The 19,115-nt window shown below is 48.2% G+C and overlaps 3 protein-coding genes and 1 long non-coding RNA gene across 5 annotated transcripts in view; 1 reads left to right on the top strand and 3 right to left on the bottom strand.

The window, feature by feature from the left end:
* The window catches only part of LOC101732837 (oocyte zinc finger protein XlCOF6), a 148,509-nt gene extending 130,622 nt beyond the window's left edge, over positions 1 to 17,887 (bottom strand). Inside the window, exons 1-2 of the mRNA XM_031904331.1 lie at positions 17,872 to 17,887; positions 15,656 to 15,678 (exon numbers count right to left, since the gene is read on the bottom strand). The gene's annotated coding sequence lies outside the window, so the exon portion shown is untranslated. The remainder of the gene's footprint in view (positions 1 to 15,655; positions 15,679 to 17,871) is intronic.
* The window catches only part of LOC101733242 (oocyte zinc finger protein XlCOF6-like), a 255,372-nt gene that overhangs the window by 158,210 nt on the left and 78,047 nt on the right, over positions 1 to 19,115 (bottom strand). The window lies entirely within an intron of this gene.
* LOC116411643 lies at positions 3,921 to 4,323 on the top strand. The gene is made up of 2 exons (XR_004223248.1): positions 3,921 to 4,018; positions 4,129 to 4,323. It is a non-coding gene; the product is annotated as an uncharacterized LOC116411643 (long non-coding RNA).
* Positions 9,952 to 19,056, bottom strand: LOC116411611 (oocyte zinc finger protein XlCOF6-like). 2 transcript variants are annotated; one of them, XM_031904222.1, is made up of 2 exons: positions 18,555 to 19,056; positions 9,952 to 12,838 (listed from the first exon to the last, which is right to left on the bottom strand). In XM_031904222.1, exon 2 carries the CDS (start codon positions 12,828 to 12,830, stop codon positions 10,707 to 10,709), a length of 2,124 nt encoding a protein of 707 aa, XP_031760082.1. In that variant the 5' UTR covers positions 12,831 to 12,838; positions 18,555 to 19,056; the 3' UTR covers positions 9,952 to 10,706. The 2 variants fall into 2 exon arrangements, with proteins under 2 accessions (XP_031760082.1, XP_031760081.1); XM_031904221.1 differs by lacking the exon at positions 18,555 to 19,056 and adding an exon at positions 17,595 to 17,629.

Genomic DNA, 19,115 nt, shown 5'->3' with positions numbered 1-19,115 from the left:
CTTATTTGTGCCCTGGGTACCCCTGGAACTATAGCGGGGTGACTGTTACCCCAATGTTTCTATATATCTGTAACCTTGTTATGGGCTAAGGGGGCCCAGCCTGAAGGCCAGTTAGGGGGGGATTTGGGGTGAGTGCTTATTTGTGCCCTGGGTACCCCTGGAACTATAGCGGGGTGACTGTTACCCCAATGTTTCTATATATCTGTAACCTTGTTATGGGCTAAGGGGGCCCAGCCTGAAGGCCAGTTAGGGGGGGATTTGGGGTGAGTGCTTATTTGTGCCCTGGGTACCCCTGGAACTATAGCAAGGTTATTTACTCTGCCCCCACTATGATCTAACTGTGTAACATATATCCCTTCCCTTCATGGCACATCCCTGTATGGGTACCAGCCCCCAGGGTCTCTAGATACTTCAGCGCCGGCAGATGAGGCGTAACCCCCCCATAAGGTTATATTCCCTTGCAGCCAGACAGTCACATGTTGGTGCTGGGCCCCTCCCCCAACACATAGGGGGGCACATTTACTAAACAATTTTGAGATAAATTCGGATTTTCACTAAATTATAGAACATTTTGGGATGTACAAATCAATTTTCGGCATAAAGCAAAAAAAAAAGTTTTTCGTGGTTTTCAGTAAATTCCCTCAAAAAAATCGTATTTTTTGCAAATAACATGAGCATTTCGCCATTCGTTAACGCTTTTGGTTACACTTTTATTGGGACTAGAAATTCACCAAGTTTGATCTGTCGAGTGCCATTGAGTCCTATGGAAGGCTTCAAAAGCCAGACATGTTCGAGTTAAACAGGAAAATAGTAAAAAAGGGGAATAATCATTGTCAGCCTGGCCTTTTGCTACACAACTTTCAAGGGGAAGTTAAACCAAAGAGGGATTTGTTTTCTACAAACCTTTCAAAGGGAAGTTGAGTAGTTTGTGAGTGATTTCTGTCTTACACAGAGTTTAAGATGAAGGGGAAAAAATAGTCATTTACAGCCTGTCCTTAGCTTTTCAGATACAGATACAGGAAAGAGTTAAAAACTGCAAAGCATGCTGGTTAAAGGTATAAAACCCATCCCCAGAAGTCAGTTCAGTTTGTGCAATATGGAGAATGATTTCCATTTTCCCCTACTGCATGCACGCCTTCATTTTTTGCATTTTTTGCCCAGTTCCTTGGCCCTGTGCGAGGATCAGACAGCCATATTGATTCTGGAGGGCTGTCCCTTCCCTTGACGATCTGTCTGATGACGAGGTGGTGCGGATGTAGTGCCTGGGCCGTGCCGCCATTCTCCAGGTCTATGATCTTGTTAGCCAGGACCCGGATCCTATTGGTCTCAGGCCCAGCCCGGGATATGCAGACAGGTCTCCGTGGGCCTCGTCCGTATGAGCCGGCCCACCTTCAGCCGGATACTGACACTAGTGCTTGGGGTGCTTCTGCCGGCTCATTTCCCTTCCCTTACTGAGGCAGATAAGGGTAGAGAGGGACTTTTACCTCATTGGCCATTTTCCAAATTGCCTGGGAGCCATTGATTGTACTCATATTCCGCTTGCACCACCCCGGCTTCACCAGGTGGTGTGCGATTCCCACCTATGGATCATGAGTGTGAGCTCTGCAGCCCAGATTTGTGGTGAGGCCAAAAAGGCCCGAGTCTGGGGTGGCACAAACTTAGGGGTTCCAGCGTAATATTGCTCCCATACAGAGCAATGGAGACCTCTCCCCACTGCTCTGTATGGGAGTTTTAAAGGAGACATATTGGATAAATGGGAAAAAAGGTAATTTTGTAGGCAATTATGAATAATATCCGGTGCTGGTTTCCCTTTGGGCTAAACATTAACCCTATCTGTAACAATGGCCCCTTTATTGGAGCTCCCTATAGATCCTCTCAGGTCCCTGTCTGGGTTTCACATGAGGGGTGGGCGTGTCCTAACGGTCCCTGCCAGAAGCACAGTAGGAGGGGGAGAGCCAATCACAGCCCTGCAGTCACACAAGCACAGACAGGCTTCAGTTCCCTATCAGGTCAGCCTAGCTGCTGATTGGTTCCTATCCTACAGTGCAGGGTACGGAGGGCCGCCGGCTCCCCAGCTCATCCAGAGAATTCAGCCAGCAGGAAGTGGAACAGATGGGCGGGGCTAGTGGGGTTTTTGTGGAATTTCTCAATAAATCAGTCAGTAACACAACTTTAAGCACAACCCTTCTATATCTAGAGGAGTATAATTCCCTGGTACATTCATAATTTTTATAGGATATGTCTCCTTTAACGTTTGTGCATGCACGTTCGTAGGGGGTGTTTGTGCATCACAGGGGCGCAGAGTGGGGGTGGACTCAGGGCGCCCAGATTAGAAATCTGGCGCTGGAGATTTGGTTTTCCTAGAAATGTACACGATGCCCATATCCTGCGTCAGTCGGCCCTCTACAAGCGCTTCACTCAAGGAGAAATGCTGCGGGGCTGGCTGGTGGGTAAGTACCTTTTAACCATTTGTTTATATCAAAAAAAGTAACACTAAAAATTTTTTAATTGCCCTATCCTGCAAACCATTTATTATTTTGAATGCTTTATTACAAAATACCTGTTAAAACTTGGCTTCCGGTCATTTGAAAAAAGGTGATACGGCGATGCCGGGCAGAATCCACTATGCGACGATTGATTGATGGATCCTAACCTGACTCTGTCCTGTACAGAAGGAAGGCTAGGATTGATCAATCAATCACCACATAGTGGATGCTTCCCCGGCATTGCCGTATGATGTGCCAGTTTACTTACCCTTGTTTGTGTTGGAATTCATTGAATGAATATTTTAAGCTTGAATTGACAACATGACTAGGCATCTTGGGAGTGGCAGTTTTGGAAAGCATTTATTTGAACTTGTCTCTTTCTAATTAATGGACCAATTAACTCCCCACACCTGAGCATGTGTAATAGGTGGGATTTTGGTGAATGGGAGGCAGCCTTGTTGCCTTGGAATCTCACGTTTGTGTATCTCTGACTTTTTAATTAAGTGCTGAATGTGCTTCCACTCCATTCCCTTTTCTCTGTAATAAAAAAACAGTACCTGTACTTGATCCCAACTAAGATATAATTACCCCTTATTGGGGGCAGAACAGTCCTATTGGGTTTATTTAATGGTTAAATGATTCCCTTTTCTCTGTAATAATAAAACAGTACCTGTACTTGATCCCAACTAAGATATAATTACCCCTTATTGGGGCAGAACAGCCCTATTGGGTTTATTTCATGGTTAAATGATTCCCTTTTCTCTGTAATAATAAAACAGTACCTGTACTTGATCCCAACTAAGATATAATTACCCCTTATTGGGGCAGAACAGCCCTATTGGGTTTATTTAATGGTTAAATGATTCCCTTTTCTCTGTAATAAAAAAACAGTACCTGTACTTGATCCCAACTAAGATATAATTACCCCTTATTGGGGGCAGAACAGTCCTATTGGGTTTATTTAATGGTTAAATGATTCCCTTTTCTCTGTAATAATAAAACAGTACCTGTACTTGATCCCAACTAAGATATAATTACCCCTTATTGGGGCAGAACAGCCCTATTGGGTTTATTTCATGGTTAAATGATTCCCTTTTCTCTGTAATAATAAAACAGTACCTGTACTTGATCCCAACTAAGATATAATTACCCCTTATTGGGGCAGAACAGCCCTATTGGGTTTATTTAATGGTTAAATGATTCCCTTTTCTCTGTAATAATAAAACAGTACCTGTACTTGATCCCAACTAAGATATAATTACCCCTTATTGGGGGCAGAACAGCCCTATTGGGTTTATTTAATGGTTAAATGATTCCCTTTTCTCTGTAATAATAAAACAGTACCTGTACTTGATCCCAACTAAGATATAATTACCCCTTATTGGGGCAGAACAGCCCTATTGGGTTTAACTAATGTTTACATGATTTTTTTAGCAGAATTAAAGTATGGAGATCGAAATTACGGAAAGCCCCTTATCTGGAAAACCCCAGGTCCTGAGCATTCTGGATTACAGCTCCCATACCTGTACTGGGTAAGAGACTATTTATCCTTGAACAGCCTTTTATTTTCATTTAAATAAAAACACTATTTTTTTTTAATTAAATAATTTGTTTTGGGAATTTTCCCTCATTTGGCTCACAGTGGTAGAAGACTATTTGCTGCTGAGATGTGACTCTTTCCCAGCTGTGTGAAATCCCATTGGCTGTGTTCCCTCCAATCAATGGCCCCTTACTGACTGGCGCAATCACTTTCCCTTTACACCTTCTTGCCTTTTACAACTCAATTGATCTAGAAAATGTCCACGTTCAACCAAAATAAAGAAAAAAAACAACCGTTTAGACTTTGTCTTTTTAATGAAAAAATCTTAAAAAGATATCAAATCAATACTTTAAACATCCAGCAAGGTGTTGGTCGCCCCCCCCCCCCCACCCATGCGCGATAACCCAACGCCCCCCCCCCGCAGCCGCGAGTGCGCAAACGCTACTTTAAACTCCCATACGGAGCAGTGGGGAGAGGCCAAATTTAAAGATTTTCTTGCGGCGGGGGCGGCCTTCGTGGCCTCTCCACAAATCCGGGCCTGTTTTTACCTGTGAGCAACATTCATATGTAAGAAGAGTTGGGGAGCAACACAAGTATAAAACATGTACCTGGGGTGCCAAATAAGAGCTGTTATAGGAGAAGGAAAGGGTTTTACTCATTTTTTAGTATGTAATAGAGGGCCCCTGCCCCTACCTGAACGCTGAAATCATTTCTTCTAAAAATGCTTCTTTGCCCAGTACGGTCCTCCCGAAGTACACAGTATTTCTCATTGTCTGCGCCGCCATGTTTTAAACACTGATAAGATGGCGCTCCACTAGCCTCCCCGCTTGCCTCTCTGCCCCAGCACCTGCCAGCTGTCACCGTTCCTCTCCCCTCCCTGCGTCCTCTCATCCCCGCTCGCATCTCCGCCCAGCACCTGCCAGCTGTCACCGTTCCTCACCGCTCCTCTCCCCTCCCCTCCCTGCGTCCTCTCATCCCCGCTCCTCTCCCCGCTTGCATCTCCCCCCCAGCACCTGCCAGCTGTCACCGCTCCCCTCCCCGCATCCTCTCATCCCTGCTCCTCTCCCTGCTCGCATCTCTGCCCCAGCACCTGTCAGCCGACACGTTCCTCACCCTTGCTCACCTCTCCCCTCCCCTCCCTGCACCCTCTCGTCCCCGCTCCTCTCCCCGCTCGCATCTCTGCCCCAGCACCTGTCAGCTGTCACCGTTCCTCACCGCTCCTCTCCCCTCCCCTCCCTGCGTCCTCTCATCCCCGCTCCTCTCCCCGCTTCCCTCTCCCCCCCAGCACCTGTCAGCTGTCACCGTTCCTCACCGCTCCTCTCCCCTCCCTGCGTCCTCTCATCCCCGCTTACCTCTCCCCCCCCAGCACCTGCCAGCTGTCACCGCTCCCCTCCCCTCCCTGCGTCCTCTCATCCCCGCTCCTCTCCCCGCTTACCTCTCCCCCCCCAGCACCTGCCAGCTGTCACCGCTCCTCTCCCCTCCCTGCGTCCTCTCATCCCCGCTCCTCTCCCCTCCCTGCACCCTCTCGTCCCCGCTCCTCTCCCCGCTCGCATCTCTGCCCCAGCACCTGTCAGCTGTCACCATTCCTCACCGCTCCTCTCCCCTCCCTGCCTCCTCTCGTCCCCGCTCCTCTCCCCCCCCAGCACCTGCCGGCTGCGTCCTGTAATGGCCCCAGCTGCTGCTTCTAATAGCCAATAGCATCTCATAACCAGACGCTAGGGGGGGCGCGCCTGCTTGTGCGCATGCACCACCTTCAATAGTGAGTCTCCAAGTCCTGGAAAAGAGCGATGCATTATGGGAATCTTTCTACCCAGCTCAGCGTTTTTTTTTCCTGTTTTGCTTCTGATCATCTGAACTGGAGGTATATGGGGAGACTTAAGGGCACTATTGAGAGAACTGAAGGTATGCCTGCAGCTTGGGATTAACTCTTTACTAGCCTTTCCTTCTCCTTTATTGGCTATTTGGCCACCCCTATGGGGACTGGCAGCCTACAAGGGGCTCTGTTTGGCAGTACAGCTTGTTTTTATTCAACCAAAACTTGCCCAAAAGCCAGATATTCAAAAATAACTCCCTGCTCTGAGGCCTCTGGGAGCAACATCCAAAGGGTTGGGGAGCAAGATGGTGCCCCGAGGCACTGGTTGGGGATCCCTGATGTAGCGGATAGTGTAAGTCCTGAAGGGCATCAGAAAGGTCACAGCCAGAGAGCAATTTGGTGCTGAGTGGCTTCAATAGGCTGCAAGGTGAAACGCTCAGATCGGACACCTACTTGCGCTTTTTAGCAGCCCCACATACAGGGTCGGACCCTCTCCTGCGGCCTCTGCCTCGGCCCCTTGCCCCGGGCTCAGGACTTGGGAGTGGTGGTTGAGGTGCAAATGAGGGAACAGGCAGTGACCCTTCAGCAGAGGTAGGTACATGCAGTGTATGCCCCAGGGCTGCCAGCACAGCATTTCTGATCCAATCATCACTTGCCAACTGTTCTTGGTGCTGCTGTCTCCCAAAATCCAGCCGCTCCTGGTGCAGCATCTGTAGTTCAGCCCTCAGCGCAGCCACCTCCTTCCTCAGTTCAGCGTAATGGGCGGCCAAACGGGCAAACTGCCGCCTTTCAGAACGAAAGAGCCTGCGCTGAGCAGCAAGAACCGGCTGAAGAGCGACGAGCAAGCCCTCGGCCCCCCATCCAACCTCCTCTGCACCCTCCCCAGATGGATCTTCCAGTCCTCGGCCCCGGCCACTCCCCCCGGCGGCAGCAACGTCTGGGAGAAGAGTAAAAATAAATAAATAAAGTATTTGAATTTTTAAAAAAGTTTGTTTAGCGAAGAGCATTTCAAATAGTATCGCAGATATAATAATATAGCAGATTTATAAAAACGTCAGAAACAAAAATTGCCCACATTCTGTTCATTGTGTGTGTGTGTGCCGCTACTCGCTACTCATTATGTGTGTGTGTGCCGCTACTCGCTACTCATTATGTGTGTGTGTGTGTGTGCCGCTACTCGCTACTCATTATGTGTGTGTGTGCCGCTACTCGCTACTCATTATGTGTGTGTGTGCCGCTACTCGCTACTCATTATGTGTGTGTGTGTGTGTGCCGCTACTCGCTACTCATTATGTGTGTGTGGTGCCGCTACTCGCTACTCATTATGTGTGTGTGTGCCGCTACTCGCTAACTCATTATGTGTGTGTGCCGCTACTCGCTACTCATTATGTGTGTGTGTGTGCCGCTACTCGCTACTCATTATGTGGTGTGCCGCTACTCGCTACTCATATGTGTGTGTGTGCGCTACTCGCTACTCATTATGTGTGGTGTGTGCCGCTACTCGCTACTCATTATGTGTGTGTGCCGCTACTCGCTACTCATTATGTGTGTGTGCCGCTACTCGCTACTCATTATGTGTGTGTGTGCCGCTACTCGCTACTCATTATGTGTGTGTGTGTGCCGCTACTCGCTACTCATTATGTGTGTGTGCCGCTACTCGCTACTCATTATGTGCATGTGTGTGTGTGTGCTGCTACTCGCTACTCATTATGTGCATGTGTGTGTGTGCCGCTACTCGCTACTCATTATGTGCATGTGTGTGTGTGTCGCTACTCATTATGTGCATGTGTGTGTGTGCCGCTACTCATTATGTGCAGTGTGTGTGTGTGTGTGCGCTACCATTATGTGTGTGTGCCGCTACTCGCTACTCATTATGTGTGTGTGTGCCGCTACTCGCTACTCATTATGTGTGTGTGTCGGCTACTCGCTATTATGTGTGTGTGTCGCTACTCGCTACTCATTATGTGTGTGTGTGCCGCTACTCGCTACTCATTATGTGTGTGTGCCGCTACTCGCTACTCATTATGTGCATGTGTGTGTGTGTGCCGCTACTCGCTACTCATTATGTGCATGTGTGTGTGTGCCGCTACTCGCTACTCATTATGTGCATGTGTGTGTGTGCCGCTACTCGCTACTCATTATGTGCATGTGTGTGTGTGCCGCTACTCGCTACTCATTATGTGCATGTGTGTGTGTGCCGCTAGTCGCTACTCATTATGTGCATGTGTGTGTGTGCCGCTACTCGCTACTCATTATGTGCATGTGTGTGTGTGCCGCTACTCATTATGTGCATGTGTGTGTGTGTGTGTGCCGCTACTCATTATGTGTGTGTGCCGCTACTCGCTACTCATTATGTGTGTGTGTGCCGCTACTCGCTACTCATTGTGTGTGTGCCACTACTTGCTACTCATTATGTGTGTGTGTGCCGCTACTCGCTACTCATTATGTGCATGTGTGTGTGTGTGCCGCTACTCGCTACTCATTATGTGTGTGTGCCGCTACTCGCTACTCATTATGTGTGTGTGTGTGCTGCTACTCGCTACTCATTGTGTGTGTGTGTGTGCCGCTACTCGCTACTCATTGTGTGTGTGCCGCTACTCGCTACTCATTATGTGTGTGTGTGTGTGCCGCTACTCATTATGTGTGTGTGTGTGTGCCGCTACTCGCTACTCATTATGTGTGTGTGTGTGTGTGCCGCTACTCGCTACTCATTATGTGTGTGTGTGCCGCTACTCATTAAGTGCATGTGTGTGTGTGTGCCGCTACTCGCTACTCATTATGTGTGTGTGTGCCGCTACTCATTAAGTGCATGTGTGTGTGTGATATGTTGGAGGCTGATTTACATTCACCGCTCTTACCCCAGGTGCATAGTAAGTGAGTGAGGAGTTACCTTACTATGCACATGCGTGCCCAGCAACATAGCCGCCCACACCAGGAGGGTAGCTCAGTGCTGCCGGGGGTATTTTTTTCCCCAACCACAGTGCGGGCTCTATTGGCTCTATTGGCCTGCACCTCTGGTGGGGGAAACAATAAAAATTATAAATAGTGCATAGATATAAGAATACATAAATTGGCAGTTTTGTAAAACAACTAGGCAAATAATATTTACCTGGAGACTGAACGGGGTCAGACATACCTGCCCCACGGATATCCCGGGGCTCTCGCCTCTCCTGGACCGTGGGCCTTTGGCGCTGCGCTCCGGCTGTGAGTTCAAAGACAAGTTTGTCAAAGTACAAAGCCACACAAACATTCCGGATTTAGCAGAGATTCAAAAACAAGACAAAAAAAAGAAAACATTATATTTTTCATGATACAGGGATTTATATTATGTTTTATATTATATTATGATTTATTTATGTTTTATTTTATGGACAAAAATCTAACTGATTTGGAAAGCCTCATGTCTCCCGAATGTGCCGATACCTGATATGTATAGTTTTATTGAGATTTCTGACTTCAATAGATCAAAATCTCCCAGCAGTAAATTACTAAATTTTCAAAGCATTACAGCAGAATACGGCAAACTTTACATTCCAAAGCCAAAAATCCTGGAACATTAGGTTTAACCCCAGGAAACCATACATTTTTGAAAACTACACATTCTGCCGAATCCAAAATGGGTAACTATGTCTTCCAACTCCTAAGTACCAAATGGCAATGCTTTACTGAATTTAGCATTTTCTATAAAAAAATTATGAAAATTATAAAACATTGCCTCAAACCTTCCAATTTCAAGCTTCATATCTCCCACATAATATTAGGTACCAACTTCCCTCCCCCTGGGGTCCCCTGATACCTCCCCATGGGGCTCAATCCTTGAGTGTCAGCCCCCTCCCTCAATCTAACTTCCCTCCCCCTGGGGTTCCCCAACTGATACCTCCCTGTATTGCTGCTCTACATACGGTACGGCCATACAATCAGTTGCAGAACATTGGGACTAACAGCCCAGACCTTTGCCCCCCCCTATACTATTGCCCCCTGTCACATGACTTCTGCACCTGGTGGGAAACCCCTCCTCTCCCTCCCTCCCACCACTGACCCCCAGCCTCTTATTTCCCCTCCCCCTTTACCTATTTGCCAATGATGAAACTAAACCAGACCAACTGCAGGGATAGTTTCCATGGTCCTTTATTTCATTCATTCTTTCCTGGAGTTAATGGTTAGAGTTTTATGTTTATTAGGGAAACTGAAGACACTTGAGGAATGACGTTCCAACTGTCCCATTCCCCTCAGCCCATTAGGGATATCAGGAACCGCTGCCATTTGGGTCACATCTCTGGCTCATTTGCCCCCAGCAATTCCCATTTTGCCCCAGTAGTAACTGTGTGAATCCCAGTATAATATTTGTGCTTCTCTGCCTGTACCCAGAAGCCCCTGCTGTGTATCCGCAATTGCACAGTGACTCCTCCCCCTGAGCATCTCCTCCTCTTCCTCATGGTTCCCCTGCACTTTATATCAACAAATAATTTAAACTGTTGCTCCTGTGACACCCCAAGGGATTATAACCCCCGTCCCGCTTACCAAGTACACAATCCCCTTGGTGTGACTCTGTTTGGCACTGAGATATATTATATGATCAGCTCACTAACCTGAAACAATTGGGCAGCACCAGAATAGGCTATAAGCCTGAGAAACACGGCTCTGGCAGCAGCTGCCTCCCGGTATCTATGGGCTAAATATTTCTCCTGACTGTGCAGAGTTGGGGGTCACACTTGCCCAACATAACTGAAACCATTTTATAGCCAGAAGTGTATGTTATTAGTATTATACAGCCCAGTGATGTTCTAGTGCTTTTAATATCCCACACCCCCAGGTTTCTCCCAAACATCTACTGGGTGTTTGTAAAGGGTGGTTTTAAAAGAAAATCTTAACCGTCATTCTGTACAGGTGAACGGTGACACTTAAGGTGGCGATTAAGGTGAGATTTTCTAGTAAAACATTTCCCACATTTAGTACAGGTGAATGGTTTCTCCCCAGTGTGAAGTTTTTGGTGCTGATTAAGGCTGGTCTTTTGTGTAAAACATTTCCCACATTCAGTACAGGTAAATGGTTTCTCTCCGGTATGAACTTGTTGGTGGTGTTTAAGGCCAGTCTTTGTAGTAAAACATTTCCCACATTCAGTACAGGTAAATGGTTTCTCTCCGGTGTGAACTTGTTGGTGGTGTTTAAGGCCGGTCTTTAGTGTAAAACCTTTCCCACAGGTATATGGGTTCTCCCCGGTGTGAACTCTTTGGTGACTATTAAGGCCGGTCTTTGTAGTAAAACATTTCCCACATTCTGTACACGTATATGGTTTCTCCCCGGTGTGAATTCTTATATGTTCTTGAAGGTATCTCTTATCAGTGAAACATTTCCCACATTCTGTACAGGTATGTGGTTTCTCCCCGGTATGAATTTTTTTATGTCGTTGAAGGTATCTCATTTCATTAAAACTTTTCCCACAATCTGTACAGGTGAATGGTCTCACCCTGGTGTGAATTCTTCCGTGTTTGCAAACGCTGCCAATTTCTGCCAAATGTTTTCCATCTCCTCTACAGGTGAATGGTTTCTCTTCAGTGTGAACTTTCTGGTGCAGTTTAAGGTTTCCTTTTGTAGTAAAACATTTCCCACATTCTGTACATTTGAATGGTTTCATTTTACAATGAAGTCTTTTGTGTATGTAAAATGTGAATTTTGTAGAAAAACTTTTCCCACATTCGTTACAAGTGAATGGTCTCTTCCTCGTGTGATTTATTTCATGTTTGCATAGACTGCTCTTTTCATTCAAACTTTTCCCACATTCGGTACAGGTGAATGGTTTCTTTTTAGCATGATACTTTTTGTGTACGTAAAATATGGATTTTGCAGAAAAACTTTTCCCACATTCTTTACAAGTGAATGGTCTCTTCCTCGTGTGAATTATTTCATGTTTGCGAAGAGTGCGCTTTTCATTAAAACCTTTCCCACATTTTGTACAGGTGAATGGTTTCTCACCGGTGTGACATCTTTGATGGATTTGAAGGATTCTCTTTTCAATAAAACTTTCCCCACATTCTGTGCAGAAGAAGGGTTTCTCTCCGGTGTGAATTCTTTGGTGAACTACAAGTTTTGCCTTTTCTGTAAATGTTTTCCCACATTCTGTGCAGCTGAATGGTTTCTCCCCTGTGTGAATTCTCTGATGATTTTTAAGAGAGCTCTTCTCAGGAAAACATTTCCCACTTACTTCACATATGGAACACGTATGAACGGCCTGGTGCCAACGAAGCTTTTCCATATCACGAAACATTCTATCACACTCACTACATACATAGGGATTGTTTTTGTGAGCCATTTCATGTTTCTGGAGACTGCTCCTAAGAGAAAAACATTTCCTACATTTTGTACAGGAGAATGGTTTCTCCCCTGTGTGAATTCTGTGATGTACACGAAGGCTGTATATTGAAGTAAAGCTTTTCCCACATTCCGTACAGGTGATTGGCTCCTTTCTCATGTGAATCGCTTGGTGATTTCTGAGGTTTCTGAGTGAAGTAAACCTTATCCCACATTCCGTACAGGTGACTGGGTCCATGTGAATCATTTGGTGAGTTTTGAGATTACTCTTTGAAGTAAAGCTTTTCCCACATTCCGTACAGGTGACTGGGAGCTGCTCTATGTGAAGTTTCTGGTGCATGCGAAGGTGGTCCTTACTTTTAAAAGTTTTCCAACATTCTGTACAGGTGAATGGTTTCTCCCCTGCGTGGATTCTTATGTGTGTAACCAAACTCGGTAACAAAGAAAATCTTTGCCCACACTCTGTACAGCTGTATAGTTTCTCTCCGGAGTAGCTTTTCAGTTGTTTCCCACAGAGGTGGGCGAGAAGATGGCTATTCACAGTGAAGGTTTCCCCACACTTATAGCAGATAAAACCTGATCCATCAGAGCTTGTTAAGCAATCGCCATCTCTTGTGCCGGACTCCGAGTCAGTCTCTGGTTTGGGCAGTTCAGCAGAGTCTAAATTGGGTTCCGCCTTCATGTACCCCCCTAATAACAACAAACAGGAGAGAGCTGAGGGGGAATAGATATTATCTGTAAGGAACTGTTATATCAAACAATAAGGTACAAATCATGTAGTTTTGAAAAACCCCTTCATCATACAGACAATGATACTAAACAATCCCTAATTTTAATGTGGAATAAAAATCTCCCATTTCCTTCTGACTTCATACTGGCTGCTTTCTCAGCCCCTGGGCCTGTAGCATGCCAGCCAATCAGCAGTTAGGGGGCCCTGGAGGAACTGCAGTTTAACTTCCCTGGGTGAAGGCACCGCGATACCTGGTTGCCACCTAGAAAAAACTGGCAGCACTGAAACATCATCATAAACGCTTGGCGCTGGCTGCTATGGGCACAATAGTGCCGCTGGGATCCTCACTAGGGATCACTTCTTGTCTCTCTTATTTCTAGGGAAAAGCTCAGATCCCAGTGTGTGTTGTTACTCAGTTTCAGTTGGTCTTTGGTTTTTTTCACTTACTGGGAGACTGACCCATATGTACAGTGTGGGTGGGATGATTAAATCATTAGGCTTGTGTGGTGCCACTCAAATAAGTCTATGGCCACTCAGCAAGTTAGGGGGGAAAATAACTCCCAGTGGGAAACATGTGAGCTGTGCCCTCCAGCTGCCCAGCCGGGATCTAGAAATCTGATGGGCAGCTCTGCCATAGATTGTCTTACCCCCATCAGTAAGTGGCGCTGCTGAGCTTTCCATTGGGGTCTGATGGTCCTCAGGGTCCGGTTCTTCTTTTTTTTCCTGTAATATTTCTGGCTGTGACTCTGAGGAATAAAAACAAGACAGGGCCGTGTAAAGCTGGGAGTAAGGGAGAGACAGGGCCGTGTAAAGCTGGGAGTAAGGGAGAGACAGGGCCGCGTAAAGCTGGGAGTAAGGGAGAGACAGGGCCGCGTAAAGCTGGGAGTAAGGGAGACAGGGCCGGTAAAGCTGGGAGTAAGGGAGAGACAGGGCCGCTGTAAAGCTGGAGTAAGGGAGAGACAGGGCCGTGTAAAGCTGGGAGTAAGGAAGAGACAGGGCCGTGTAAGCTGGGAGTAAGGAAGAGACAGGCCGTGTAAAAGCTGGGAGTAAGGAGAGACAGGGCCGTGTAAAGCTGGGAGTAAGGGAGAGACAGGGCCGTGTAAAGCTGGAGTAAGGGAGAGACAGGGCCGTGTAAAGCTGGGAGTAAGGAGAGACAGGGCCGTGTAAAGCTGGGAGTAAGGAGAGACAGGGCCGTGTAAAGCTGGGAGTAAGGGAGAGACCAGGGGCCGTGTAAAGCTGGGAGTAAGGAGAGACAGGGCCGTGTAAAGCTGGGAGTAAGGGAGAGACAGGGCCCGTGTAAAGCTGGGAGTAAGGAAGAGACAGGGCCGGTAAAGCGGGTTAAGGGAGAGACAGGCCGCGTAAAAGCTGGGAGTAAGGGAGAGACAGGGCCGCGTAAAGCTGGGAGTAAGGAGAGACAGGGCCCGCGTAAAGCTGGAGTTAAGGGAGAGACAGGGCCGCGTAAAGCTGGGAGTAAGGGAGAGACCAGGGCCGCGTAAGCTGGGAGTAAGGGGAGAGACAGGGCCGCGTAAAGCTGGGAGTAAGGGAGAGACAGGGCCGCGTTAAAGCTGGGAGTAAGGGAGAGACAGGGCCGCGTAAAGCTGGGAGTAAGGGAGAGACAGGGCCGCGTAAAGCTGGGAGTAGGAGAGACAGGGCCGCGTAAAGCTGGAGTAAGGGAGAGACAGGGCCGCGTAAAGCTGGGAGTAAGGGAGAGACAGGGCCGTGTAAAGCTGGGAGTAAGGGAGAGACAGGGCCGGTGTAAAGCTGGGAGTAAGGGAGAGACAGGGCCGTGTAAAGCTGGGAGTAAGGGAGAGACAGGGCCGTGTAAAGCTGGGAGTAAGGGAGAGACAGGGCCGCGTAAAGCTGGGAGTAAGGGAGAGACAGGGCCGCGTAAAGCTGGGAGTAAGGGAGAGACAGGGCCGCGTAAAGCTGGGAGTAAGGGAGAGACAGGGCCGTGTAAAGCTGGGAGTAAGGGAGAGACAGGGCCGTGTAAAGCTGAGAGTAGAAGCCGTAAACAAATTAAAAGTCAAAAGGGTACAGAACAAATCCCTGCGGTGCTCCACTAACAACACTGGTCCAATTAAAAAAACTCCATTTACCTGACTCAAAGTAATCTATTCCTTCAGTCAGTTTGTTATCCAAGTACAAATATTATGTTACAGGTCAATATTTCTTAATTTAACCAGTAATCTTGTCTGTGGTACAGTATTATATGGTTTGAAAAAGTCAAAGTAGATCACATCCACTGCCATCCTAGAGTCTAGGTTTGCGCTCACCTCCTCATCGAAGGCAATGAAATTAGTCTGGCAAGATCTATTATGCATAAAAACATGCCTGCCCAAACTTATAGTATTGTGATTTGCAATGTATTTAGGTGTCTGACCCTTATTATCCCCTCCAAATGCTTTCCTACCACTGATGTCAGGATGTCAGACTAACAGGCCTGTAGTTTTCAGGCTGAGAGTGGGATCCCCTTTCAAATATGGTATCACACAAGCAATTTACCAATTTCTCGGCACCATGGCAGACTTCAAGGAATCCTGGAAAATTAATTGAAGAATCGCAGAACCAACTGACCTCCCTCAGATACTGCCCCTCCCCTTATTGCTTCATTTTGTTTAAAAAATAATTTTGGTTTTATTTAACTTCTTGCTACAATGGCCTATTCATTTTCTAATTTAGCTTCTTTACTTACCCAAACCAGAAAGCAGAGCTGCTGAGCTTTCATTTGGGTTCTGATGGTCCTCAGGGTCCGGTTCTTCTTTCTTTATCTGTAATATTTCTGGTTGTGGCTCTGGGGAACCTGCCAGTAAGTAATGGGCACTGTCATGTAAAGCTGGGAGTAAGGAATTATACTGGGAATTATGTCTGTAGGGCAGAACCTCCTGCTGGGGTTTAACCCTTCCTGTCCCCCCAGCAAAGCTGAGCTCTGTGTAACCAGATGGTCTGTGTCCTACAGAAACGTTACTCACCGGCCCCAGGAACGGGATCCATTTCCCTCTTTATTGTGGGCAGAGGCTCCTCAGTGTCCGGCTCTTCATTCTCCCATTTCCCCTCTAATATCTCACCCCCCTCAGTAAGTGGCACTGCTGGGCTTTCCACTGGGTTCAGTTGAGCGTCTGGTTCTTCTTTTATTCTTATCTGTAATATTTCCTCTTCCTCCTTTGGGAAATCTGCCAGTAAGGGAGAGACAGGGCCGTGTAAAGCTGGGAGTAAGGGAGAGACAGGGCCGTGTAAAGCTGGGAGTAAGGGAGAGACAGGGCCGCGTAAAGCTGGGAGTAAGGGAGAGACAGGGCTGTGTAAAGCTGGGAGTAAGGGAGAGACAGGGCCGTGTAAAGCTGGGAGTAAGGGAGAGACACGGCCGCGTAAAGCTGGGAGTAAGGGAGAGACAGGGCCGTGTAAAGCTGCCAGTAAGGGAGAGACAGGGCCATGTAAAGCTGGGAGTAAGGGAGAGACAGGGCCGTGTAAAGCTGCCAGTAAGGGAGAGACAGGGCCATGTAAAGCTGGGAGTAAGGGAGAGACAGGGCCATGTAAAGCTGGGAGTAAGGGAGAGACAGGGCCATGTAAAGCTGGGAGTAAGGGAGAGACACGGCCGCGTAAAGCTGGGAGTAAGGGAGAGACAGGGCCGTGTAAAGCTGGGAGTAAGGGGGAGACAGGGCCGTGTAAAGCTGGGAGTAAGGGAGAGACAGGGCCGTGTAAAGCTGGGAGTAAGGGAGAGACAGGGCCGTGTAAAGCTGGGAGTAAGGGAGAGACAGGGCCGCGTAAAGCTGGGAGTAAGGGAGAGACAGGGCCGTGTAAAGCTGGGAGTAAGGGAGAGACAGGGCCGTGTAAAGCTGGGAGTAAGGGAGAGACAGGGCCGTGTAAAGCTGGGAGTAAGGGAGAGACAGGGCCGTGTAAAGCTGGGAGTAAGGGAGAGACAGGGCCGTGTAAAGCTAGGAGTAAGGGAGAGACAGGGCCGCGTAAAGCTGGGAGTAAGGGAGAGACAGGGCCGCGTAAAGCTGGGAGTAAGGGAGAGACAGGGCCGCGTAAAGCTGGGAGTAAGGGAGAGACAGGGCCGCGTAAAGCTGGGAGTGAGGAAGTGCTTCATCTTAATGAGTGAAAATGCCAGGACGGAAATGAGGCTCCTCCCCCTGATATCCTAAAGCCAATGAGAGACAATACAATAGAGAGGGGAGTACAGGGGCTGATGGGAGTCACTGCTATTGTCATACTGAGGCCTGTGGGGGCCCCAAGTCAGTGTTACCCCCCTGTAGGTGTGAGTGTGAGTGAGATATGTATCACAGGGCCGGGATATTATCCCAGGACAGAGGCCGCTTATCTGAATGGGGGAATGGGACTGGGTTAGTGGGTGGGGCCATAACTAGTACAGTCGGTCTTGTCAAAGGGATAAAAGTACAAACGATAAATGATAACCTCTAAGAGCTGCCTACTGCGCTTGTCTGATTAATTTTATATGGAGCAGAGGCAGTGAGCATGCCCAGTAGGCACCTCTTAGAGGTCTCCATAGTCTAAAAGAGAAAGAAGGAGGGCTCAGAAACCTAGACAAGGAAGTCAGTAAAAGAGCTTCAGTTCAGCTGCCTGTAATAGAGAAACAGAATAAAACTGCATACAGGGAGAAAGGTAAGTTATACTGGGGCTGTACAGAGTCAGTTGTATGGGATTTTTTTTTAAAAAAAGGCTTAGTTATCCTTTAACACTAACTCAATACTGGCTACTTACCCCCATCAGTAAGTGGCGCTGCTGAGCTTTCCATTGGGTTCTGATGGTCCTCAGGGTCCGGTTCTTCTTTCTTTATCTGTAACATTTCTGGTTGTGGCTCTGGGGAACCTGCCAGTAAGTAATGGGCACTGTCATGTAAAGCTGGGAGTAAGGAATTATACTGGGAATTATGTCTGTAGGGCAGAACCTCCTGCTGGGGTTTAACCCTTCCTGTCCCCCCAGCAAAGCTGAGCTCTGTGTAACCAGATGGTCTGTGTCCTACAGAAACGTTACTCACCGGCCCCAGGAACGGGATCCATTTCCCTCTTTATTGTGGGCAGAGGCTCCTCAGTGTCCGGCTCTTCATTCTCCCATTTCCCCTCTAACCTCCTTGGTTCCATCTCTGGAGAACCTGACAGCAAGGAACAGAAACCCACCATATAAAGCTGCCTGTGGGGCTGCGCTTGGGCCCCCCCTCTGATATTAGTGCAATAAATACATGTTGTACAGGGAGGGGTTTATCCAATCAGTAAACTGCCCCTCTCTATCAGCCCCTGCAGCGGGATTAACCCCCAGTCCCACAGCCGCCCCTCTCTATCAGCCCCTGCAGCGGGATTAACCCCCAGTCCCACAGCCGCCCCTCTCTATCAGCCCCTGCAGCGGGATTAACCCCCAGTCCCACAGCCGCCCCTCTCTATCAGCCCCTGCAGCGGGATTAACCCCCAGTCCCACAGCCGCCCCTCTCTATCGGCCCCTGCAGCGGGATTAACCCCCAGTCCCACAGCCGCCCCTCTCTATCGGCCCCTGCAGCGGGATTAACCCCCAGTCCCACAGCCGCCCCTCTCTATCAGCCCCTGCAGCGGGATTAACCCCCAGTCCCACAGCCGCCCCTCTCTATCAGCCCCTGCAGCGGGATTAACCCCCAGTCCCACAGACAGTGCAGGGAGGAGGAGGAGGAGGAGGAGAGGGAAAATCACTTACCCAGCAGCCCAGGGACACAGAATAAGGCAGTTACAGGAAGGGTTCAGCCTTTCCCTCTATCCGGTCTGAAACTAGAGAGAAGCACAAAGATCTCTCACCCCTCCCCCTGGGAAGGCAGCTCCGCCCTTTAGCCAATGAGCTGGTTCGGTTTCAGACCAATCAAACAATGGCTTCCCTCTCAGAGTTGTCCCTGCCCCAGAGAGGCGGCCATATTGCTGGTGGGCAGATGCAGATCAGGAGAGCTGGCAGTGCAGGAGCAGCCGCATGTGGGCACCAGAATAAAGGGAAATGGGATTACAGAGCTCAGTGGATCTGCCTGCAGAGTTTTACTGCTTTCTACTTGTTACTGAATAGAACTGACAGTGAGTGAGTGGCTGAGAGCAGTGCATGCTGGGTAGCTGCCAGGTTACAGACAGGGTTACAATATATTTCAGTTACTTAATGCTTTTGCCTTTGGGACAGTGCAGACTCAGTAACTTCTACATGGGACATGTTACTGTACAGAGCAAGCAGTGTGGCAGCTCCTACTTGTTAAAGGGGACATATTGTGTGAGAAACTAT

The sequence above is a fragment of the Xenopus tropicalis genome, chromosome 6 (assembly GCF_000004195.4).
Source record: "Xenopus tropicalis strain Nigerian chromosome 6, UCB_Xtro_10.0, whole genome shotgun sequence".
Classification (NCBI taxonomy): Eukaryota; Metazoa; Chordata; class Amphibia; order Anura; family Pipidae; genus Xenopus; species Xenopus tropicalis.
This window is presented reverse-complemented; position numbering and strand designations above follow the sequence as displayed.

Coding starts and splice junctions, on each gene's coding strand:
- LOC116411611 (XM_031904221.1), bottom strand. CDS start 17,628: ATGGAAAGCTCAGCAGCGCCACTTACTGATGGGG. Junction 12,839..17,594: donor AGCGCCACTTACTGATGGGG/GTAAGTAGCCAG, acceptor TGTTGTTATTAG/GGGGGTACATGAAGGCGGAA.